We start from the raw sequence: 26,710 nt of genomic DNA on the forward strand, positions 1-26,710 counted from the left end.
TGGGACTTCAGGTGCAGCTTGGTGTAGAGCTCATGAAAGGTGCTTGAATTTCTCCAGCTTTCTTCACCAGCATTCAACAGACTGGTTTGGGTTTCAGAATCTGAGAGGAGCTAGTAGAAAGGAAAGCTGACAGAGGTACAGAGAAGTCCCTACAAGCCTCTCAAATCCACTGTTGGGATCCCTTCGTACTGCTTGGGACCTGGAGGGCAGCTCCCAGGCTGCCAGAGGCTGCGATATCACTAGACTTTGGACCATCGAAAGGAAAGGAACATAGCTCAGCGACGGCTCCACATTTAAGCCAGAAGTAACCTCTTATAACAGGATTTAAAGGGGAGAGTTTCTGCATCTTTACTTTGTGGTCCATCATGAGAGAAAACTTTCCATTCACATAGATAATGGGACTGGATTTTCTTTCCAAGATACTGTATTTGAAAGAATCATGAGCCATTCTAAGCTTCCAGGGAGGCTCAAAGCATATAGAAGTTGGTGGACAGCCTTCCCAGGGCGAGGCTAAGGGGACAGCCTGAGCCTCCAACTTCTGCAGCTCAGCGGGTGTGGACAGATGCCACTCTTGTCTCCAGAGAGCCAGTGGCAGTGACATCACCAGGAAAAAAGGCATCCTTCAGCCTCGGGACTTGACAGAATGAGGAGGGCTGGGGAAACCAGGAGCTGGGACTCGGTCTTTCCTGACTGCCCCTCTGTCCCACGGGCAGCGCCTGACCACTGAGCCAACCATGGCCGAGAAGGGCGGCTGCCTCGCCAGTGTCTATGGGTATGACCTGGGCGGGCGCTTTGTTGACTTCCAGCCCCTGGGTTTTGGCGTCAACGGGCTGGTGCTGTCGGCCGTGGACAGCAGGGCCCGCCGGAAGGTGGCGGTGAAGAAGATCACCTTGAGCGATGCCCGCAGCAGGAAGCACGCACTCCGGGAGATCAAGATTATCCAGCGCCTGGACCACGACAACATCGTGAAGGTGTACGAGGTGCTGGGGCCCCAGGGCACTGACCTGCAGGGCGAGCTGTTCAAGTTCAGCGTGGCCTACATCGTCCAGGAGTACATGGAGACTGACCTGGCACGCCTGCTGGAGCAGGGCACACTGACCGAGGAGCACGCCAAGCTGTTCATGTACCAGCTGCTCCGGGGGCTCAAGTACATCCACTCTGCCAACGTGCTGCACCGAGACCTGAAGCCCGCCAACATCTTCATCAGCACCGAGGACCTCGTGCTCAAGATTGGGGATTTTGGGTTGGCGAGGATCGTTGATCAGCATTATTCACACAAGGTATGTCTGGCTGGAACGGCTGAGAAGGGCGGTCCATGGAATCCTCAAGAACACTCAGTGTTCGAGAGAGTATTCCTAGCTCCAGTGGAATCAGAAGACTGGGCTCAGTATTTAGGGGGAAGCTGAAGGGTGCGAGAAAGAGGGGCGGTCCGGTTGTTAGTCTTGCCTCTGCCACGTGGCCATGACCAATGATTGGTCTACAGGAGGCGGTTGGATTAGATGATCCAGCTCTAAACTCCGTGGCTTTATGATGCTGCAGCTGGGGAGCTCCCCCGGTGGTTTAGCGGTTAGGATTCCGGGCTTTTACTGCCACAGCCTGGGTTCAGTCCCTGGTGGGGGAACTAGGATCCCATAAGCCGTGTAGCACAGCCAAAAAAAAAAAAAAAAAAATGAGCTGCTGGTGAATTTGCCTCTAGCACCGTATTATCCCCGCCGTCTGCCTAACCTCCTCCCCTCCCTACCCTCTATTCAGGACTCCCCGGGAGGCCTCCCAGGATTTGAGTCTTACTCTCTGGCTCATTTTGCCTCCTCCTTCCATCAAAGTTGCCCCACTCTGCGTTCCATTCTCTCTGTCTGTGGACAGAGGCACGAATGGGGAATCTGATAAACTCATTCTTGTCGTACCTTATCCAGCTAAGGGCTCAGCTCTCCCAGGTCCCATGATGCCCTGGGCCTGAAGTGTGATGTTGAAGCCACAGGGTCTGGTTGGTGTTGAAACCCCACATGGTGATCAGCTGCAGAGATCAGAGCAGCCCCAGCCACACTGACACTCGTTTTCAAGGCACTGGGCCCTTCAGGAGCTAGTTCTCTGAAGTTCTGTTCTCCTTACCCCAGTTCCTCTGACTTTAGGGGAGCCTCTAAGCATCTCAGACAGGCACCCCTCAACAGAGCTGTGGGGTAGCTGTGACTTCTGGCCTCCTGCCAAAACTTGTCAATCATGAATTTTTACTACTGAATTAGCCAAGAAGTTCATCCCGATTTTCCTGTAACATCAGACAGAAACACCCAAATGAACTTTCTGGCCAACCCAAGAGAATAAGTGCATTCCTCAGGAAGTGGGTGCATCAGCCCTGTTACCAGCCACAGGGCTGGGGTGGGCAGTGAGTGGGGAGGGCATCTCTGACCTTGAACATGTTCCAGCCTTCTCTCTGAGGCCCCGTTCCTCTGCTCTCCCTTGCCACCCTATCTGCCTCCAGCCAGAAGGTCACAGACACTGAGAAAAGGTGCCAACCTGCCTAGCGCAGCGGCAGTGGGGTGGCGTGGGGAGGGGGCTAGGGGGTAGGGCTCCGTGTCCCACCCTCCCTGGCTGGAACCTGGGCTCCAGCTCACATTTCAGACCTCGCATCAGCCCAGCTGGCTCTTGTTGCCTGGTGCCGCCTGAACCATGAGCTTGCCCTCTGTCCCCACTCCTGCAGCCAGACCATCTGTCAAACCTGACAGCCAAGTCTGTCGGAAGGAATGTCCACGGTAAAAAAAAAAAAAAAAAAAATCCCGTGCCCTTCTGTCTTCCTAATTCCCTGTGCTGGTTCTCTTTTTTTCAAAGGAGCAGTGATTCCAAACAACTGAACTGAAAATTTTAACCCAAATCTGCCCTTATTCGGTAAAAGGACCAGAGAATCCGTGACACTGTTATTTCTGGGATGCACAAAACCACCTTCTGAACTGGAATAAACCAGGACGTTTGGAAATAATACAAGGAGTTTTTCTTCGATGCAAGTGAAGTGCTATATGGGAGCGGGTGCAGAACAGCACGTGGTGGGGGCTTTCAGGAAAATGAGGGCGGGGGGTTGTTGGCGCAAGCAGTGTCTGCGGCAGTGATTCCGAAGGAGGTGTGAGGAGGTGATGCTGTGATGGAGACGGAGACCCAGGGTCCCTTCTGGGGATGTTGCCTGGGACACAGTCACCCCCGGGAGCCTCTATTTCCCCATCTTTGATAACGGTGATCGTATGTGCCCTGCCTGCCCCCCGGCTCGTGGTTATGAATCAAAATGGAACATAAAAGCAAAGCCCCTTAGAAAGTAGTAAGGAAGCCCCCCACCCCGCCCTGTTCAGAGTGCTGGCTGAGTACATGGGGCCCAGGAGCTACGCTGGGGGCCACGGAGGAGCCCCAGGTTCACTAACCACCAACGGTGGCTGTGCGCCTGTCCCTCAGGGGTGGGAAGCCACCGTCTCTCTGGTCGGGACTTTGATTTTCCTGATGCAGGGGAATTTAGATGCTCTGACTTACACTTTTGTGGGCTCTCTTTGATAAAATTAACTGTGGGAGGTTTAAAAGAAAAAAAAATCACTGGAGCCAGTGACAGGCCCAGCAGGTGCTTACATCAGCCCTGGGTTTGGCAGGCGTCCCCCACCCCCACCTGCCTCCTCCCTCGTATGCTCTCTGCTTTTAGCTTCCTCCCTACTCTTCCCCAAGTGATGACGAAAGCTTTATATTGGGTGCCTTTATCTGATTGCATTTAAATCAGTTCTCATTTAATTATCATAATGCCATGAGGCACTTTGGGCAAATGGTCCATTTTAAGATGGAGAGAACTGGCTTTCTCAAGATTACTTGGCTGACTGCGGCAGAAGGGGCACAAGAATTTGGCCTTCTGGCACCTTGATGAATGGTCTTTCCATGCGCCATTTCCTCCATGGAGGCTGTCTGGGTCTTTCCTTCCTTCGAATTCTCCGCCCCCCATAACCTGGATCTTCTAGCACCCTCCGTTGTCTGCTTTGCGGTATTTCTGCCGCTGTCTTCTGTGTTCTCTTAGGCTAAGAGCTCCGTGGTTCTTGACGGCTGTATCACGTTCACATCGGTTTCCTCCAGGGAGTCTAATCCTGTACCCGAGATATGGCCCAGCTGATTGTGTGGACTGTCGTGAACAAATGGAAGCATTGTCATGGGCCAGCACATTGCAGGTGGCAAGCTAGTTGGGGTCACTGATTCCATGTGCTTAGAAGGTTTGACTCTCAGAGAGACAGCATGGCATTCTTCCAGCCAACAGAAGTCAGAACTATACACCTGCTCTCCCCGGTGTGTTTGGAGGACAATGGCCTTCACTGGAGCAGCTCTAAACTTGACCCCTCTGAAAGCTTCAAGGATCCTACGCTTGCCCCGAAGAAGCTCTTGCGCATCTGGCCTGCAGCCAGTGCCTTTGTGTGGGTTACAGCCCGGGGTCAGGGACAGGCTTTGTGATCTGACGGCGGGGGAGGGGGCGGGGGGAGGAGCTGGACATGGATGCACCAGCTGGTGCTCCTTGTCCTCGTTGTAACTTTGTCCTGAGTGGACAGCAAGTCTCCTTCCCGTCCACATCCCCCTCGTCTAGCACAGGGCCTGGCCCAGGGTAGGTGTCCGTTGTGTTTGTCTCATGGAGGAAAAGCCTCCTCTTCTCTAATGAGTATCTGACAGCTTTGGAGCATCAAGTTACAGTCAGCCAACATTATGGGCACATGACCCCCTCCCACGCCACCCCAAGGGTCTTTGATTTTGCAAGGCAGAGGGCAACTAGAGGCCCTGGTTGACCTACACTGACCATAGAATGTGGCAGTGGGTAGCAATGGGGGTATTCTGGCGGCTTTCACTCATCAGGCATGGCATGGGGGACCCCTGATTTCTCTGTCATGCACCATGTGACTTCAATTCCTGTATTGTGTAGGTCATTCCCAGAATAAGAGATCTGTAAGGAGACCTCCCAATCACCAAGTCCGTTTCTTTCATCTCACAAATGGTAATACTGAGGCCTAGGAAAGAGATCTGTTTAAGACCATACAAGGATTGGCTGAGCCTAGAGTACCATGTCCGCTGTTTTTTTCTGTTTTTTTCTGAGCTCCTTCTCAACTGTCTGATCTGTCAAATGGGGCCATCATTCCCCTTCTGCTTATTTCATAGGATCCTTGATAGCATCAGTGAAAGCAGGGCTGTCAAAGGCTTTCCTGATGAGTGAAAGGCTAAATCACTAACACAACCACTTGCCCAGTAGATGCTGTGGTAACACCAGAACATCCGGGCAGAAACCTGGATGTCAGTTTCCCCTCCACCGACATATGGACCCAGGGACGGGGGGCCTGGCATGCTGCAGTCCACGGGGTGCCAAAGAGTCGGACATGACCGAGCCACTGAATGACCTGACGTGATGGCCGAAGGGTGAGTCAGGAGCCCCCACCTCCTGCGGGCGGCTGCCGGCCTGTGTTCTTGTCATGAACCCTTTTCTGCCCGCCTCCTCGGCAAGCCCGCTAATTAGTTCCTTGTGTGTGTGTCAAGAGGAGGCAGCTGGAAGAGCATGTTTCCCTTTGAATTTATCCTATTAGGGAGTAGATGAGCTCAAAAGAGGGGGAAAAAATGTAGTTTGAGACTTCACTAAGTTCTGTGTAAATTCTGAGAAATGTCAGGAGCCCCCAGGAGAGGGTGCTGAAGGCTGAACAGGGCGTTGACAGCCTGATTAGCTGTGTGAACACGTCCCTCCAGGCAAGGGCCTGGGAGAGGGAACCATCTTTTGTCCTTGCCAGAGGCTGCCAGCGGACCTGCCTTTCCTGGGAGCAGTAAGCAGAGAAAACTGCAAAGGAGAGAAAGCCAGAGTAAGAGGCCCATAGCATATGTCTCAGAGAAGGCCATGGCAACCCACTCCAGTACTCTTGCCTGGAAAATCCCATGGACAGAGGAGCCTGGCAGGCTGCAGTCCACTGGGGTCGCTAGGAGTCGGACACAACTGAGTGACTTCACTTTCACTTTTCATTTTCATGCATTGGAGAAGGAACTGGCAACCCACTCCAGTGTTCTTGCCTGGAGAATCCCAGGGACGGGGAAGCCCGGTGGGCTGCCGTCTGTGGGGTCGCACAGAGTCGGACACGACTGAAGCGACTTAGCAGCAGCAGCAGCATATGTCTTGGTGGGTCATTCAAGCAAGTCCAAGGTTTCTGCCAGGCTGGCCTGCCTTTGGGTCCTGACCCCTTTCTGTTGGTTTGGCCAGAAGGTTCTTAAGATCCAGACAGTTCCATAGGATGTTATGGAAAAACCTGGGCTTTCAAAGGCCAACCCAATACTTCAGAACTGTCCGTCTTCTTACCTTAAAATTCATGATCGGAATGCTCTCACACTCTGCCTCCATATCTCATGAAGGTTTCCTCAGAGGTCAACTAGTACCATCGTTCTCAAAGCGTGGCTCTGGACCAGCAGCATCAGCCTTACCTGGGCACTTGTTAGAGATACAGGTTCTCAGTTTCCATCCCAGACCTACTGGATCAGAAACTCAGCGTGGGGGCCCAGCAAGCTGCGGCTCAACATGCCTCCAGGTGATTCTCATGTGGGTGAACTTTTAAGCATCACTGATCTGAAGATGTGGAGTAGCTAGTCTGTGAGCAAGCTGCTTTTATCTTGCAAGCGTTCCTTTTAGTTTCTTCTTAAATACTTGCTATTTGTTTGGTTACATCGAGTCTCGGTTGGGGCGCGGGACCGTCGTTGCATTATGTGGGGTCTTTTGTTCCACTTCACCGACTCCACTTGAGGTCTTGAGCTCAGTAGTTGTGATGCGAGAGTTTAGTTGCTCTGAGGCACGTGCAATCTTATTTCCCCAACCAGGGATTGAACCCATGTCCCCTCCGTTGCAAGGTGGATTTTTAACCACTGGACCACCAAGGAAGTCCCCAGAAAGTGGACACTCCTGGTGTATCCGCTGATGCTTGCAGTTGAGGTTCTCAGACTTGAGCTCAATGAAGAAGGCTAAGAACTCCTCCCAGGTAACATAGGTGTGTTTGAAGTAGGTACCTTAACCAAAAGGGGTACTTAATGGTGGTGATATCAGGCACTGTGATCGGGAATTATGAAGATGGTTTTAGGCAGGATGACTTTTAAGGCTTCAGTCACATCACTTGGAAACCACCTGGTCCACCATGCCTTGACCTTGGTGGAAAACTGCACAAACAGTCCATCAGGAGTGCTGGTTCTGTTTAGGTTTGACTTTAACGAGCGTTAGGTGATACTGGAGCTTCCCAGGTGGCTCAATGGTAAAGAATCTGCCTGCCAAGCAGGAGACATGGGTTTGATCCTTGGGTCAGGAAGATCTCCTAGAGAAGGAAGTGGTATGACACTCCAGTATTCTTTCCTGGGAAATCCCAGGGACAGAGGAGCCTGTCTGTCTACAGTCCATAGGGTCGCAAAGAGTCAGACAGACTTGCAAAAAAAAAAAAAGGAGATACGAGAAATGATTTTAGAAAACATGCTTTTTATCCTGGTGTAAACTACCTCACTAGATGTTATTTAAAGACAAGACATTGCTTTCACAATTCAGTGAGACTGTTTGATTGAGGGCTCAGCAAATTACTGCAGTTTGTTAAGACTTGTGGTTCAAGGTCCCAAAGGAGGCAAAGAGGTACATGATGGAAAATGTATCAGCCAGCTTTCAAAGGCTGTGCACAGAGCTTTGATTAGCTGTGTTTTTGCTGGTGAAATTGTGTTGACCCACCCCACCTCCTCTTCCTCCGGGTCACTCTGCCTGCCTTTGATGGCTTCTTGTCTGTCTAGGCCAAGATAACCCTCCTCTGCCTGCCTAGGCAGACACAGATTCCTTTGAACCTGAACCTAGGAGGAGGAATGTCCATTTCTGTGGCTGAAATAGAGTCTTTGTCGCTGATCAAGAGACTGTCCATTTGTTGTTCTGTGTGCCTGTATTTTGTATGGCCTCCACCTTGAAGATGCAGATAAGTAGGCGCAGGAAGGGAGGAGGGGCTTGCCTGGCATCCCAGAAAAGGACTGGGGTCCACAGTGCAGGCACTGGGAGGGGCCCTGCCACTCCTGAGGTCCAAGGTTTCATGAGAGAGTGGACTCACTGAAGGACAACTTGCTGGGGCCCCAGCTAGAAGTTCTTAAGCTGCTAAGAACATTATTCTCAATCAGTGGAGGTGAAAAGATTTATTTAAAAGGCTATGAAATATCTCATTTTAAAATGGAAAACTATGACCTGGGGGATTAGAACAGGTTGTTCTAGAGCCAAGTGTCCCTGAACCCTCAGGCTGACCTGGAAAAGCTCATTTTGGTGGCTTTCAGAGCTTCCCTGGTTCCTACTGCACCCCGCCCCAGGAGCAGAGTCTCCATTCTGTCCCTAGGCCTCCTGGGGTCCTTCTCTACCCACCACCAGAACGCTACACACAGGGAAGCAACCCCACTTAGCTCCGGTGGTGACATTATAAACCTTTAATAACTGGCATGGCGCAGGCACCAACCAATTTGAAAGGAAGCTGGCAGAGTCCTGGAGGTGCCCTGCTTGCCAGAAGCTGACCCTTCACTGCTCGATCATAGGGACTTCTGGGAGTATCTGGGAATGAGGCCAAGGTGATCACTTCCCAACCAGTCTACGGGTATTTCATTACTGACAGCTGGCCTAACTGTACCAGTGCGTACCTGTCACCCTTTTCTGCCTTTCTCTGAATGTCAAAGTTCGTCCTTCCCATACACCTGTAGGTCCAGTTCTCCACTGGGGGTGAATGGTTGATTAAATAGTGCAGAGATCACCACCTCCCTCCTTCCTGTCAACACCAGCCTACTCACTCACCTGCTCACAATTAGAGCTGCCATCTCCTATGGTGAGCTCCAAAGCTTCAGAAGAATTCAAGAAGCAGGAAGTCAGCCTTCTTGCTAGGAATGCTAGAGAGTGGCTAGTATTTTATGTAGTTCAGGCTTGCTGGGGACAAATTCTTTTATCTAGAAAGTGTCTTTATTTCACTCTCATTTAAAAAATTTGTTTTCCCAGGACAGAAAGCTCTGAATCTGTTTTTCTCTTTCAGAACTTAAAAATGTCCATGCTTTATTTCCTATCCGTAATGTTTCTCAAGAAAAGGTCTTCATATGGATCATTGCTCCTCCATATGTAATGTCTTTTTCTCTCTTAACTGCTTTCAAGATTCTTTCTTGATCTTTAACTTCCAGAAGCTTGACTGTGGTGTGCCCAGGTATGGGTTTCTTTGTACTTATCCGATTTAGATAATTCATTGAATTGCTCAGATATGTGTCTTTTCCCCCATCATATTTAGGATGTTTTTGGCAATCATTTTTTCCTGTTCCCATTTTCTCTTCTCCTTCCAGGCTCTGAGTATATGTATGTTACTCAGCCTGGTGTGTTGCAAAAGTTTGTCCTCCAATCTTTTTCCTCTTTTTCAGAATGGATAATATCTATGTCTCTGTCTTCAACTTCCTTGACCTCTTCTTCTTTAATTTGCTGTTAAGCTCATTGGATGAAGTTTTCATTTTGGATGCTGCACTTCCCTAGAATTTCTATTTGGTTCCTTTTCATAGTTTCCACTTATATCCTGAGATTTCTCCATCTTTTCACTCACTGAGATATTTTTCTTTACATTCTTGAACGTATAATACCTGCTTTAAAGTCTTTACTAATTTGAACATCTGGGACATCTTGGCATCTGTTTCCGAATGACTTTGTTTTCCTTGAATTTGGGTGACTTTTCCTGCTCCTCCACATTTCTAATAATTTTTGGTTGTTTGTGGGTATTACAGTTGCTACCCTGAAAGGAGCTTGAATTATATTGTCTTCCTTTAATAAGTGTTGAATTTTGTTCTGACGGAGAGTTAATTCACCCGTAGTAAATTACAGGATCCTTGATTCTGTTGAAGCTTGCTTTCATGCTTCGACAGGGCAGGCCTAGAGTGGACCTGACTCCAGAGCGTGATCCTTACTCCTGTGGTATGACCTTGCTGTTGTCTCACTTGAATGTCTGGAATGTGAATAAGGAGTTTCCCCCTCTGGCTGGATTGAAACACCTACGTGTCCAGGGTTTCTGCAACCTCTGCTATCTGCGTTCTGCTGTAAGTTCCAAAGTAACTACTCTTTGCTAGATCTCACCCTGTGTATGTGCAGACCAGCCTTCCGCCAGAGATCTGGAGGGATCTCCCCACTCCACAAACTCCTGAGCATGTACCCTATGAAGCTCCTTCCTCTCCAGAATCCTGCCCCAAGGGCTCCAGTGCTTCTGCAGCTGCAGACCCCAGCCTCTAATTCCTCAACTCGGTAGGACAACCGTACTCTGCTTTGTTCCACCTTCCTGTGTGGTGGTTGGAAATCTACTCAGGTAGAGTGCCAGGTGAACACGAAGCTCACCTGATGTGTTTCTTTCCCTTCTCTCAAGGATCCTGTACAGCCTATTCAGTTCAGTCACTCAGTCGTGTCTGGCTCTCTGTGACCTCATGGACTGCAGCATGCCAGGCCTCCCTGTCCATCACTAACTCCCAGAGTTTACTCAAACTCATGTCCATTGAGTAGGTGATGCCATCCAACCATCTCATCCCCTGTCGTCCCCTCTCCTCCTGCCCTCAATCTTTGCCAGCATCAGGGTCTTTTCCAGTGAGACCATTCTTCCCATCAGGTGGTCAAAGTATTGGAGTTTCAGCATCAGTCCTTCCAATGAATATTCAGGACTGATTTCCTTTAGGACTGGTTGGATCTCCTTGCAGTCCAAGGGACTCTCAAGAGTCTAAAAGGCATCAATTCTTCAGCACTCAGCTTTCTTTATAGTCCAACTCTCACATCCAACATGACTACTGGAAAAATCATAGTTTTGACTAGACAGAACTTTGTTGGCAAAGTAATGTCTCTGCTTTTTCATATGCTGTCTAGGTTGGTCATAGCTTTTCTTCTAAGGAGCAAGCGTCTTTTAATTTCATGGCTGCAGTCAGCATCTGCAGTTATTTTGGAGCCAAATAATAAAGTCTGTCACTGTTTCAGTTGTTTCCCCATTATTTGCCATGAAGTGATGGGACTGGATGCCATGATCTTAGTTTTTTGAATGTCGAGTTTTAAGCCAGCTTCTTCACTCTCCTCTTTCACCTTCACCAAGAGGCTCCTTAGCTCCTCTTCTCTTTCTGCCATTAGAGTGGTGTCATTTGCATATCTGAGGTTATTGATATTTCTCCCAGCAATCTTGATTCCAGCTTGTGCTTCCTCCAGCCTGGCATTTTGCATGATGTACTCTGCATATAAGCTAAATAAACAGGGTGACAATATACAGCCTTGCCATACTCCTTTCCCAGTTTTGAACCAGTCCATCGTTCCATGTCTGGTTCTAATTGTTGCTTCTTGACTTGCATACAGGTTTCTCAGGAGGCAGGTAAGATGGTCTGGTATCCCCATCTCTTTAAGAATTGTCCACAGTTTGTTGTGATCCACACAGTCAAAGGCTTTAGTCAATGAAGCAGAAGTAGTTGTGCTGCTATTTTGCAGGGCAGCCATGTTACTCTATCAGCTCATATTGAGGTTTTAGCCAACTAACTTCTGTTAAGTTTGGTATTCCCTATTCACGTTCAGGGGTTCCCCGGTGGCTCAGAGGTTAAAGCGTCTGCCTGCAATGCAGGAGACCTGGGTTCGATCCTGGGGTTGGGAAGATCTCCTGGAGAAGGAAATGGCAAACCACTCCAACATTCTTGCCTGGAGAATCCCATGGACAGAGGAGCCTGGTGGGCTACAATCCACGGGGTCACAAAGAGTCGGACACGACTGAGCGCCTTCACTTTCTTTCACTTTCATTCACATTCATGGGCTTCCCTGGTGGCTTAGAGGGTAAAGCATCTGCCTGCAATGCGGGAGACCCGGGTTCAATCCCAGGGTTGGGAAGATCCCCTGGAGAAGGAAATGGCAACCCACTCCAGTATTCTTGCCTGGAAACTCCCCTGGACAGAGGAGCCTGGTAGGTTACAGTCCATGGGGTCGCAAAGAGTCACAACTAAGCAACATATTTGTTTGTTTGTTTATTCACATTCATATCATTGATTTTTAGCCCAAGTACAAAACTTTACCCTTCTCCCTAATAAGTGTCATCTTCTTGGCTTTCGGCAAATATTTCAGCCTGACAAGATCTTTCGGCTTTTTGCTCTATCCCATAATCTTATCCCATACAGCTTCATAATTCGAAAGCCAATTTTCTATGACTTCACCCATATCACTGATTTTAAAATGTGTGAAGAGTTTAGGTGAAAGGCTTAGTCTCATGTTCACCAGCTACTTCCTTCCAGGGTGACATGACCCTAAGCCAGAATTCTTTGGGTTTAGCTGTCCAACCAGTTGTGAATTTACATAATTTTTTAGTGGTCTGACCCATGTTTCTTCACTGTCCACAAAGATGTCCTGAGAGTTTGAGTTAAATGCTTTATTGAGATTCAGGGACATTGTCTATAGTATCCTCTCATTCTACCTCAGTACAATTTCAAATTCATCCCCAAGTGAAAAATCCCAATTCAAGCTGCATAACCAACTATGATTCCTAGAAACATGGAACTCAGATCTTGGCAAACACTACCTCTTTACTTAAAGAAAACTTGAGACATGAAAATTTAAACGTAACAAATTTATGTTGGAGGTTAAGGCATGGTTAAGTACACTATGTTCATCCACTAAATAGAAAGATATACAACCATTTTCAATGGTGATTTTGAAGCGTTTAGAATAACATAGAAACTGTATATGTAATAAGGATTAGGTTTAAAAAGGAAGATACAGAATTGGATGGATGGTATGATCGTAACAGTTTAAAGCAAGGAGAGAAGAATGATATATAAAAAACAGATGAGAAGTAAAAACTCCAAAATGCTAACCACTGGACTATACATGGCGGTTTTGTGTTTTTTTTCCCCAGTCATTCCAAAAGTACAGTGTAAACACGCACACTTTTTTTTTCATTTGATTGAACTATTTATTTTTTTAATTTTATACACACACACTTTAAAAAAATACTTTATTTATTTGTGGCTGTGCTGGGTCTTCGTTGCTGCGAGGGCTTTCCTCCAGTTGCAGTGAGCAGGGTGGAGAAGGCAATGGCAACCCACTCCAGTGTTCTTGCCTAGAGAATCCCAGGGACGGGGAGCCTGGTGGGCTGCCATCTATGGGGTTGCAGAGTCGGACACGCCTGAAGCGACTCAGCAGCAGCAGTGAGCAGGGGCTCGCTGCAACAGTGATAGCTGCAGCATGCGGGCTTCTCACCGCAGTGGAGCATGGGATCTAGAGCCTGCAGACCTCTGTAACTGTGGCGCAAGGGCTCAGCAGTGGTGGCTCCCAGGTTCTAGAGCACAGGCTTAGTAGCTCTGCAGCATGTGGGATCTTCCCGGACCAGGGATCGAACCTGTGTCTCCTGCCTTGGCAGACAGATTCTTTACCACCGAGTCACCAGGAAAGCCTGAACATGCATAATTTTCTCCCAGTGATCTCTTTGTTTGCTGGGTGGGAAGAGTAAGCTTGCAAAAACATGTTTATTGCAAAATAGGTAAACTCAGATCATTTGGCCTCTAAGAGAGCCGGGTCAAGCACCGTGGCATCCGGCCCAGGAGGCTGGACGTGCTGACCCCGGCTGCATTCTGCCTGGAGGTGCCTGTGCTGTCGAGTGTGTAAATCTTACCTCCCCACCCAGGGTGGCAGCTGCGCCTTGGCCACTGGTTCCACGGGAACATGGGGCAGGCTCTTCTAGGTGTGCCATCCCCTGGGAAGCAGGACCTCTCCCCTCAGAGGCAGGGTGGCCAGATGCTAACTGCTGCCATGGAACCCTGAGCAAGTTACTTCAGCTTCCTCACAAGCCTCTGATGGCTGGCTCCATCCTCTCGTGATCGATTCTACTTCTCAGGGCCATACAAGAGTCGAGAAGATGATGCGTGTAATGTGTGTGTCAGCTATCTTGGAAGGACTCAGTAAACAGTGGCTTTTTATTTTTTTAACTATGATTATGAATCACCATTGGAGGGAATTCTGATACCTGAAATCTGACCACTAATGATGCCAAAACTCAGCCTCTGTGCACCAGTGCCGAATTGATTCTCAGAGTTTTAGGTGAAGTAGAAAAGCTTTATTGCTTTGCCAGGCAAACGGCAACATGCAGGCTCACGCTCTCACATCTGTGTGTCCCAGGCTGGGGGGATTTGGTGAGGAGTTTTATATCAGTGGTTGGGGTGGGAGGAGGTTGCTAATAAGGATCAGGGTTTGTGTGGGGTCTGGTGGCTCAGATGGTAAATAATCCACCTGCAATGCAGAAGACCTGGGTTGGGAAGATCCCCTGCAGAAGGGAATGGCCACCCACTCCAGTATTCTTGCCTGGAGAATTCCATGGACAGAAGAGCCTGGCTGGCTACAGTCCATGGGGTCGCAAAGAGTCAGACAGGACTGAGCGACTTTGACTTTCACTGCATTTCTTTAATCTGACCTCAGGTGGTCTCCTGATAAACATCTCTGGTTCTTGAGGTTATCAAACTGTGACCTTCTTTCTGGAATGAAGAATGCTTCATCAAGTTAACATCTTCCACTTGTTGGAAGTTTCAGTTCTGTAGACAAGTTCAAAGATATCATGTGTGTCCTTTGAGGCAGAACCGGGACCCTGCCCCAAGCCGGCACTAGTGTTTCTTGACTGCAACTCTCTTGTCTCTGCATCCCATCCCTATTAGCAACTCTTTGAACCTGCCCTTTAGAACTCAAAGAAGGCCATGGAGGCTGAAGCCCATTTCCTACAAATAAGAAAAGGGGGACACAGAATGGCTTCCACTGCCAGGAACCCCACAGGGTCCTGTTCAGTTTCACTAACAGTAAAGTTTATTAAAACAGTTAACCATGTTTTATTTTCTCTTCTAAGATACAAATTGAAGGAGTGAAGAAGAGGAAAAGTTCAGAAAGCCTTTATTTGAGTAAACTTGTCAAAATGGATGGATTAGGAAGCAGTGCACTGTGGGAAGTGTATTTAACCCAAAGAGGGATGAGAATAGGGAGCCACCTGCCTTAGTTTTGACACTTTGGCCATTTAGCCAAAGTGATTCTAGTACGGAGGTTATACACTGAGTGATAGTCAAAACACTTAATTGCTAAGATTTGGGACCAACCAATCAAAATAGATAATGCAGGAGACCCGGGTTCGATCCTTGGGTCGGGAAGATCCCCTGGAGAAGGAAATGGCAATCCACTCCAGTATTCTTGCCTGGAGAATCCCATGGACAGAGAAGCCTAGTAGGTTACAGTCCATGGGGTCGCAAAGAGTCGGACACGACTGAGTGACTTCACCTTACCTAATGACCAATCAGCATGGATCCTGGTTACTATGAGCACCCAAATCCCTGCCTCTGCACACCTCACCCTACAAAGCCTGGAGCCCTGCCTCCCCAGAGATGCTCCTTTAGACATCTGCCAGCAAGTCCACACCTGGGCATGCAGAGCAGTAATCGAGAGCCAAGCCCTGGTCCCAGAGCTGCCCTGTGCTCTCACTCCTGCTTCCTTCTCTTGTCCATGACACCATGTCTGCCCTCCGCTCTCCACCACACCTCTGACAGCAGGCATGGGGGAGCTGTTCCTTAGTCTCCCTGCTGGGCCACGCTGGCCCCTCCTGTGTCCCCAGAAGACCTGGACGGCAGGTTTCCAAGGTGTTGGGGCCTCTGGAGTATGGCCATGAAGATTTTATTCTGTGTTGCGCCTGCTATGCAGAACTGCTGCCATCTGCAGAAACCATGAGTTCTCGTGGAGGTGATCTCAGTTAAACAGTTGTGATCTGCAGGACTCATCTTCTTGGAGATCAATATTTCCCATTTTACATCCCTACACTGTTTATTTTGGATTTGGAGTCACAATTCCCTGTGTAAGAGAGTGAGCCCAGAGTGACCATCCTGGCCTGGCTCCACAGGCCAGCACCCTGGAGGAAGGAGGTTGTCTGTACATTGCATGATGAAGGCAGAGGAGTCTGAAGACAGAAGACTAAGCTTGTAAGTCTGGTTGTCTTGACTTTTTATATGCGCTCTGCTCTGTGGTCACCAATCCTCAATTCTGACCCCAACCAATTTGCATATGGTGTGTGGGTTAGATGCTAATGAGAGAGTAAACAGGTGATAGCTACTATAGCTGCTGCTGCAGCTGCTAAGTCGCTTCAGTCATTGTGTGACCCCATAGACGGCAGCCCACCAGGCTCCCCCGTCCCTGGGATTCTCCAGGCAAGAATACTAGAATGCATGAAAGTGAAAAGTGAAAGGGAAGTCGCTCAGTCGTGTCCAACTCCTAGCGACCCCATGGACTGCAGCCTACCAGGCTCCTCTGTCCATGGGATTTTCCAGGCAAGAGTACTGGAGTGGGGTGCCATTGCCTTCTCCAGCTACTATAGCTAGGGGACCAATATTGTCATTTCAAACCTGAAAATTTTCCTGCAGTTCGCAATAGTGAACCCTGGAAGTTCTTGACCATCCTTGATAACTCTGGATCCTCCCACCAGAGGATCCTCCCGCTTCCTCTGAGGGAGGCACGTCACATTACTTACTGTTCTCACTTGACAGCTGAGGACTAGGGAGCCCCAGGGGTTGAGAGGTTCATCTAAGACCCACTGCTAATAAGTAGCAGTGGTGGACCAGGCCTGCCTCGAGGGACGAGGAGCAGCTGATGCAACTGGGCTCAGCTTCAGAACTCGAGATCTCCCCTGCTGCCTTCCATGATGAGGGAAGAGTCATAAGACAGGGGGCCCTTGATTCTGCTTTCCCAAGAGGACACAAGGCAAACAGAGCAGTTCTGTGACCTCCGCACCCCATGGTGAGCAGAGAGGGAACCAAGACAGGAACTGACGGTCCCTGTGTCCTCGGCCCGCCCTCCTCTCTGCGGGTCTCTTCCCACATTCCCACGTCCCTCCTGCTGTCCTCCAGCACTCCCACAGGCCCTCTTCTTCCATCTCTCCCCACTGGAAACTTACTGAGGCCCAGGGCCTGCTTCTTGGGAACACAGACTCCCACCAAGGGACCAGAGCTCGCTACCCCAGCATTCAGCCAGTTGGAAAAGTGCTACCAGCTAGGGTATCCCTTTTCAGTAGAATACTAGCTTATATTTGCCTTTAAACTCCTTTAAAAAACAATTTGGCTGAAATAAACAATTCACCCACTTAAAGTGTACAATCCAATGGCTTTTAGCATATTCAGAGTCATGCATGAAACACCAGAATCAATTTTAAAACATCCTCAAACATATTCCCAAAAGATCTCACCCACCTTAGTCACCATCCCCCAAAGTCTCCACACCTCCCCACCATCCTTGGCAAGCAAGAAATTTACTTTCTTTATAGATTTGCTTATTCTGGGCATTTCACATAAATAGAATCGTGCAATATGTGATTCTTTGTGACTGACTTCTTTTACTTAGTGTTTTCAAGGTTCATCCACATGGTAGAAGATTTTACTTTCTTTTTTTCCTTTCTTTTTACTGCTGAATTACATTCCACCATATATACAACATTTTGCTTATCTGTTCCTTAGCTGATGGATATGTCAGCTGTTTCCACTTTGGGGTTTTGGATTAATGCTGCTATGAACACTCATATACAAGTTTTTGTGTTTACAGAGCTTTTCCTTTCTCTTCGATTATATACATAGGAGTTGAATTATTGGGTCATATGGTACCGTTGGAGGAATTACCAGGATGTTTTCCAAAATGGCAGCACTATTTAACATTCTCACCAGCAATATATGAGGCTTCAATTTCTCTAAATATTCACACACACTTGAGATTTTGTTTTTATTCTGCCATCCCAGTGGGTGTGAAGTGGCATGTCATTGTGGGTTTGATTTCCATTTTCCTGATGTCTGATGATGTTGAGTATCTTTTCATGTGTGTATTGGCCATTTATATATCTTCTTTGGGGGACTGTCTGTTCATATCCTCTGCCCATCCATTTAAAATTTTTTTATAGAATTGTACAAGTTCCTTACATATTCTAGATGCAAGTCTCTCATCATATAAACAGTTTGCAAAAAAAATTTCTTCCGTTCTTTGGGTTATTCTTTTTACTGTCTTGGTGTTACCCTTTGAAGCACAAAAGTGTTTCTTTTTGATGATATCCAGTTGATGTACTTTTTCTTTTCTTGCTCTTGCTTTTGGTGTCAAAACTAAGAAACCATTGCCTAATCCAAATTCATGAAGATTTAACCCATCATTTCTTTTTATGGTTTTCAAGTTTTATGGTTTTAGTTCTTACATTTGGGTCTTTGATGCATTTTGAGTTAACTTTTATATAAGATGTGAGATTTTTGTCATAAGTTTTGAAATCAGGAGTGTGAGTCTGACGACACTGTTCTTTTTCAAGATTCTTTTGTCTGTTTAGGGCATAAAAAGGATATGTTCTATAGTAAGGATGAATCTTGAAACTGTTAATGCTAAGTGAAAGCAGTCAGTTACAAAAGGCCACATACTGTATGAGTCCATTTATATGAGTTCATTTCATATACATTATATGAAATATACAAAATAAGCAAATTTATAGAGACAGAAAATAAATTTGTGGTATTAGGGGCTAGAGGTTGGAGGAAAATGGAGTGTGACTTCCAATAAGAATGAGGTTTTATGTTGGGGTGACAAAAACATTCTGGAATTAGGTAGTAATGATGTTTATCTAATCTTGCCAATGTACTGAAAACCACTGGATTCTTAAATAGTGAGTTTTACGATACATGAATTATATCTCAAAAAATTAAACAGACTATTTGAATATCACTGTATCTATTAAAGAAATTAAATGTGTAGTTAAAAACTACCCCACAAAGAAAACCCCAGGCCCAAATAACTTCATAGGTGAATGTTACCAAATATTTAAGGAAGTAAGTACCAATTCTATAAGCTCTTTCAAACTATTGAAGAGAATGGACTACTTTCCAATTCATTCTAAGCATTGCTGTGAAGAAAAACCTGATAAAACCATTAGAGGAAAACAACAGATTAATATCTCCCATTAACACTGATAGAAAATTTCTAAACAAAACTGGCAAATTGAATTTAGCAACATATAAAAAGGAAAATGCACATCAGTCAAGTATGTTTTATCTCAGGAAAGCAAGTTTGGCTTTATATTTGAAAATCAATGTTATAACCATTTTGGAAAATGATATGGCAGTTTCTTTAAAAGTTAAACTTACATCTACCACGATTCAGACATTGCACTTTTATATATTTACCCAAGAGAAATGAAAGCATATGTGCATACAAAGACTTGTGTATAAATTTTTATAGCAGCTTTCTCTTCACAGAGAAAAACTAGAAGCCACCCAGATCCATCAACATCCATGTGAACAAACTGGATCCTATTCAGCCTTCATAGGGTAACCAGAGGGGGCTGCACTGCTGAGATCGTAGGATACCTTCTACAAAAGGCCACTTCTCCACGGTCGAGAAAGATCCCACCCTACCATATATATAAAAATAAACAATTAAAAAAACCCAGCAATTTAGGTGAAATTAGGCAGCGGAAGAACATGTTCCAGATTAAGAAATAAGATTTTTTAAAGCCCAGAAAAATAACCAAGTGAAGTAGAGATACACAATCTACCCAAGGAGGAGTTCAGGATAAGGATCGTAAAGATGATCAAGGAACTCAAGAGAATTGATGTACAGAGCAAGAAATTAGAAGATTTAAACAAAGAGTTAGAAAATATAAAGAACAAACAGAGATGAAGAATATAGTAACTGAAATGAAAAACATACTAGAAAGAATCAGTAGTAAACCAAATGATATAGGAGAATGGATTTGCAAGCTGGAACACAGTAGTGGAAATCACCAAACCTGGACAGAAAACAGAAGAGAAATGAGGACAGTGTGAGAGAGCTCAGCGACATCATCAAGCACACTAACATTCATGGTACAGGGGTCCCAGAGGGAGGGGAGAGAGGGAGGAGCTGAGAACATGCTTGAAGACATAATAGCTGCAAACCTTCCCTAACCTGGGAAAGAATACACATAGCCAAGTCCAGAAGAAAAGAGTCCCAAACAGAATTAACGCAAAGAGAAACACAAGGCTCCCTGTAAATGGCAAAAAATAGAGTATTAAAAGCAACAAGGGAAAAACAACAAATAACATACGAGGGAACTCCCATAAGGCTATCAGCTGACTTTTCAGCAGAAATTCTGTAGGCCAGAAGGGAATGGCATGATATATTTCAGCAAATGAAAGAAAAACCTACAACCAAGAATATTCTACCTGAGTAGAATTCTACCTGAATGAGAGCAAGGTTCTCATTCAGATTTGCTGGAGAGATCAAAAGGAAAAAAAAGAGAGAGGACCCAAATCGATCAAACCAGAAATGTAAAAGGAGAAGTTACAATTGATAGCAACAAAACACAAAAGATCGTAAAAGACTACCACAGACAACTATAGGCCAATAAAATAACCTAGAAGAAAGGAACAAATTCTTAGAAATGTGTAGCTTCCCAACACTGAATCAGAAAGAAAGAGAAACTATGAACAGACCAGTTATCAGTAATGAAATTGAATCAGTGATTAAAAAAAAAATGAACTCCCAACAAACGAAAGTCCACAACCAAATGACTACACAGGTGAATTCTACTAAACATTTAGAAGAGTTAACATGGCTTCTTCTCAAACTATTCCCCCCAAAAAAAGCACCAAAGAAGTGCTTCCAAACTCATTCTACAAGGCCTGCATCATTCTGATCAGACATAGATACCACAAAAAAAGAAAATTACAGGCCAATATCATTGATGAACAAAGATGCAAAAATTCTCAACAAAATATTGGCAAACCAAATGCAATTATACATAAAAAGGATCATACACCATGATCAAGTGGGATTTATCTCAGAGGTGTAAGGATTTTTCAATATCTGCAAAATTAATGTGACATGCCACATTAACAAGTGCATGCATGCTCAGTCATCAGCCGTGTCCAGCTCTTTGCGACCCCACAGACTGTAGCCTGCCAGGCTGCCCTGTCTGTGGGATTCTACAGGCAAGAAAACCGGGTTGCCATTTCCCCCTCCAGGGCATCTTCCCGACCCAAGGATCAAACCCACATCTTCTATGTCTCCTGCATTGGCAGGCAGATCCTTTATCACTGTGCCATCTAGGAGGCCCCATATTAACAAACTGAAGAATAAAAAGCATATGATTACCTAAGTTTAGAAAAAGGTTTTGATAAAATCAATATCCATTTATGATTAAAAAAAAAACTCTCCAGAAAGTGGGTATAGAGGGAACCTACTTGAGAAATCTGTATGCAGGTCAGGAAGCAGCAGTTAGAACTGGACATGGAACAACAGACTTGTTCCAAATAGGAAAAGGAGTACGTCAAGGCTGTATATTGTCACCCTGCTTATTTAACTTCTATGCAGAGTACATCATGAGAAATGCTGGACTGGAAGAAACACAAGCTGTAATCAAGATTGCCAGGAGAAATATCAATAACCTCAGATATGCAGATGACACCACCCTGATGGCAGAAAGTGAAGAGGAACTAAAAAACCTCTTGATGAAAGTGAAAGTGGAGAGTGAAAAAGTTGGCCTAAAGCTCAACATTCAGAAAACGAAGATCATGGCATCCGGTCCCATCACTTCATGGGAAATAGATCGGGAAACAGGTGAAACAGAGTCAGACTTTATGTTTTGGGCTCCAAAATCACTGCAGATGGTGACTGCAGCCATGAAATTAAAAGATGCTTACTCCTTGCAAGAAAAGTTATGACCAACCTAGATAGTATATTCAAAAGCAGAGACCTTACTTTGCCGACTAAGGTCCGTCTAGTCAAGGCTATGGTTTTTCCTGTGGTCATGTATGGATGTGAGAGTTGGACTGTGAAGAAGGCTGAGGGCCGAAGAATTGATGCTTTTGAACTGTGGTGTTGGAGAAGACTCTTGAGAGTCCTTTGGACTGCAAGGAGATCCAACCAGTCCATTCTGAAGGAGATCAGCCCTGGGATTTCTTTGGAGGGAATGATGCTAAAACTGAAACTCCAGTACTTTGGCCACCTCATGCAAAGAGTTGACTCATTGGAAAAGACTCTGATGCTGGGAGAGATTGGGAGTAGGAGGAGAAGGGGACGACAGAGAATGAGATGGCTGGATGGCATCACTGACTCGATGGACGTGAGTCTGAGTGAACCCCAGGAGTTGGTGATGGACAGGGAGGCCTGGTGTGCTGCGATTCATGGGATCGCAGAGTTGGACACGACTGAGCGGCTGAACTGAACTGAACTGAACCTCAACATAACAAAGGCCATATATGGCAAACCTACAGCTAACATCTTACTAAATAGTGAAAAGCCTACAGTCAGAAATAAGACCTGGATGTCCACTGTCACCACTTTTATTCAACATAATACCGGAAGCCATAGCCCCCAAAATCAAACAATAAATGAATCCAAATCGGAAAGGAAGAAGTAAAACTGTCTCTGTTTGCAGATGACATGATAATATACATAGTAAATCCTAAAGTCACCACCAGAAAACTACTGGAGCTCATCAATGAATTTGGTAAAGTTTCAGAATACAGAATTAATACACAGAAATCTGTTGCATTTCTATATACTAACAAGCTATCATAGAAATTAAGCAAACAATCCCATTTACCACTGCATCAATAAGAATAAAATATCTAGGAATATGCCTACCTAAGAAAATAAAAGAGCTGAACTCAGCAAACTCTTAAGACACTGATAAAAGAAACTGAAGATAAGATAGATGGAAAGATACGCTGTTTTTGAACTAAGAGTCAATATTGTTAAAATGACCATACTTACCCAAAGCAATCTCCAGGTTCAATGTAACCCCTATCAAAATACCAAAGGCATTTTCCACAGAAACAGGACAAATAATTTTTAAATTTATATGGAAACACAAAAGCCCACAAATAGCCAAAACAATCTTGAGAAAAAACATAGCTGAAGGTATCATGCTCCCTGCCTTTAGACTATACTACCAAGCTACAATAATCAAAATATTAATGGTGTTAGCACAAAAACAGACATATAGATCAATGGAACACACTAGAGAACCCAGAAATAGACCCACACCCTTAAGGTCAATGTATAACAAAAGAGGCAAGAATATATAATAGAGAAGAGACATTCTCTTCATTAAACAGTGCCAGGGAAACTGGACAGCTACATGCAAAAAAATGAAATTAAAGTATTTTCTAACACCATATGCAGAAATAAACTCAAAATTATTAAAAATCTGAATGTTAGACAGGAAACTATAAAACTCCTAGAAGAAAACATGGCCAAACACACCTTGACATAAATGTGGCAATATTTTTTTGAATCTGTTTCCTAAGGCAAAGGAAACAAAGCAAAAATAAACAAATGGGGTTTAATTAAACTTAAAAGCTATTGCACACCCAAGTAAACCCTTGTGAAAAGACAACCTACTGAATGGGAGAAAATATTTGCAAGTGATATGACCAATAAGGGATTAATATCCAAAATATATAAATGGCTCATACAACTCAACATCGGGAAAAAAAATGCAATTTAAAAATGGGCCAAAGACTTGAATAGAAAAGTCTTTCCTATTTTTCCAGAGAAGACATATATAGATAGTCAAGAGGCACATGAAAAGATATGCAACATCGTTAATTATCAGAGGAACACCTATCAGAATGTCATCAAAAAGACCACAAATAAAAAGTGTTGGCAAAATGTGGAAAAAAGGGAATCCAGTACACTGTTGGTGGGAAAGGAAACTGGTGCAGTCACTGTGGAAAATAGCATGGAAGTTTCTCAAAAAATTAAAAACAGAACTACCACCTGACCCAGCAATCCCACTCCTGGCTATATATCCAGAAAAAATGAAAATACTAATTCGAAAAGGTACACGCACCCAAGTGTTCATGGAAGCATTATTTACAATAGCCAAGATATGGAAGCAATCTAAGCATCTATCAACAGATGAATAACGAAGAATACTATTGGAATACTATTCAGCCATAAAAAGAACGACATTTTGCCATTTGCAACAACATGAACAGACTTGGAGTGTATTATGCTAAGTGAAACAGGTCACAGAAAGACACATACTATATGACATCACTTACACATGGACTCTAAACCATAAAACTAGTGAACATAACAACAAAAGAAAACAGACTCACAGGTTCAGAGAAAAAGCTAGTGGTTGAGTGCGGAGAGGGAAGGAGCAAGGGGCAAGACAGAGGCAGGTGACTAAGAGGTACAAACCACTGTGTATAAAATAAACTACAAGGAGGTATTGTACAACAGGGGGAATATAACCAACATTTTATAATAACTACCAATGGAGTATAACCTTTAAAAATTGTGAATCACTGTTACATACCTGTAACTTATGTATCAACTATCAACAAATATTTGAATGCTAACCATGGGCTGGGTGCTAGGGATACAAAACTGAAACACAAGACTGTAGACAAGGGCTCTGCCTTCATGGAGTTTATATTTAAGTATGAAGCTTAGGTAGACTAGCTATTTCATAATAGTCCCTGAGTTCAGCCACACAATCCTTTCAGCCCCAGGTGGAGTCGTCCCCTCCCTCCCAGAAGTGCAGGAGGGCTGGATACAGGGCTGCATGGAGCTGGGCTTTAGCCCCGGAAGAACTATGGTTGGGTTTTCTGCCTTCTCTCGGGGGGTTCCCCTTTAGGCCTCTGGGTCACCATACATGCTCCTACCCTGACCAGCAGGAAGGGGGTTAGGTCTGCTGGTCCCTCCTGTCTTTGGGGAGCCTTCTCCTCACCCTAACCTCCATCAAACACCCTTGGAGGAGCCTCTCTTTTTGCTCAAACTCCTTTCACTGGCTCTGTCATTGCGACTCAGACAAGCTCTGAGTCCCGTCATTCCTTTGGGTGGCCTCTGTCTTTGGGAGAGCTGGAGACGAGGCGTGGAGGGGGAACAACTCTCTGCCCTCACCAGGTAGGGCTGGATCGGTTCCTTAGAGCAGCTCCATGTCCTCAGAGTGGCCACGCAGGAGAGGAAGGTCTGTCCCGAGGAGGACCCCCCACCCTGGGGGCTCTAGAGACCATCAGCAGAGAGGTCCTGGGAGGAAGCTGAATAGGGTGGAGGCTGTTGCAGGGATCGAGAAGCAGGTTCTGGGCAGGACTGGGGACAACGGGACAGGACCACTGTGAGTGGGGTTGTCACATGTGCAGGCCTGGCTCCCTGGAGGTGGTCCCAGCCCACCTGTGCTCACCGGTGGGTCCCCTCCCCATCACACCTTCTGGATTCCTTTGTGGAGGCTCCTTGCTCAGGATGCTTGCGGCGGGCATCCCACAGCCCATCAGGAATGCACAGGACTAAGGAAGCTGCTCACTTGGGAGCAAAACCCTGGCCTGAGATTCAGACAATCTGGTTTCTAGGCTTCCTTCCACTCCCAGCTCACCAAGTGACCAGGAGCAAATAGCACTGGTTTCCCCATCTGGAAACGGAAACAGTGACCACTCTTCGGAGGACACAAAGGCACGATTAGAATTGAAAGCAATGTGGGCTGCTTTCAGGGACCAGAAGAATGACAAAGGGACAGGCGTCGGGGTCCTCAGTCCCAGCCCAGCCTCCCCACGTTACCAGTGTGACCCTGAGCAAGTTACCCCACCCCACGGGGCTCAGCCTCCTCGCTGTCAAATGACAGAGCATCCCTGCTTCCCACATGCTGCCGTGGGGAAGATTAGAGTTCAAAGAGGAGGACACACTCAGAGACACGGACATGCCACGTGTGAATGAGGAGGCACAGCGACCACAGAGCGCCAGCGGCGAGACTGATGATCAAGGCAGTCAAGGACTCCGCCACCCGTCCCAGAGCCTTACCCTCAGTCCATCTCAAGACAAAGACCCCAGAATTCTAACCGCGAGACTGCGTGGGATCAAAGCAACCTTCATCCCTGATCATCGGGTCTCTGCCCTGCTCCTCCGGGAAGGTCAGTTGTGTTCACATCACCCCCAGACTGCGTTCGGGAGAAGCAGCCGGGTTTAAAGACTGTCATCATCCTGAGGGGTGCCAGACGATGACCCTCAGCGTGTCCAGCCCCGTCGTGGGCTCTGTTGTTACAGTGATGTATGCCTGCTACTTTCATGGAGAGTCCTGCCGCTAGAGCCAGCGTGTCCATGCTTGACGAATTTCCCAACCAGCTCGGGGCAGGCGGCACTCAGCAAAATAGCAATTAACAGGAATGCTCAAGCAACCAGAGTGGCGTGGTTCTCAGGGACACAGACGTGAGGGCCACGTAAGAGCCTAGATTTCAGCTCCTCTCACTGCCCAGGGAGGCCCTCCCACAAGTGTCTTGCCTGAGATGATGGTAAAGTCTAGACTTGACTCTGAAGGGCAGATAACCACAAAACAAATGCAAGTTGCATCCCGAGTTCCCTTACCCTTTGCACCATCAACTTCCCATTGGTTCTGAGTCTGAAGACTCTGTAGACCAAATGCCATATGTCTTCCACATTTTCTACGCTTCTCTCTGGTGCCTGATGCCATAATGAACTAAAATTCAGAAAGACCCAGAAGCGAAAAATGTCACTCAGTCATCAAAAACGGAATTCTGTTCCCTAGGTGCTAGGCACTGAGGCTGGAAATCGAATGGGGACATTTCAGAGATATTTCCAGACACCGAGGTTGAAACAAAAAGCCTTTTCTGCTTACCTCTCTTTTAGCCAGAACACCAAATCATCTCCACAAAAGCACTGAAACTTCCGCACGATGTTCTTCAACACTCT

The 26,710-nt window shown here is 46.2% G+C and overlaps 1 protein-coding gene across 1 annotated transcript in view; it reads left to right on the forward strand.

The window, feature by feature from the left end:
* Nucleotides 1–734: 734 nt before the first annotated feature.
* MAPK4 (mitogen-activated protein kinase 4) overlaps nucleotides 735–26,710 on the forward strand; it is a 59,226-nt gene continuing 33,250 nt past the window's right edge. The window contains exon 1 of the mRNA XM_068993928.1: nucleotides 735–1,280. Within this exon, the coding sequence (XP_068850029.1) occupies nucleotides 735–1,280 (546 nt within the window). The remainder of the gene's footprint in view (nucleotides 1,281–26,710) is intronic.

The sequence above is a fragment of the Capricornis sumatraensis genome, chromosome 21 (genome assembly GCF_032405125.1).
Source record: "Capricornis sumatraensis isolate serow.1 chromosome 21, serow.2, whole genome shotgun sequence".
In the NCBI taxonomy this organism is placed as follows: domain Eukaryota; kingdom Metazoa; phylum Chordata; class Mammalia; order Artiodactyla; family Bovidae; genus Capricornis; species Capricornis sumatraensis.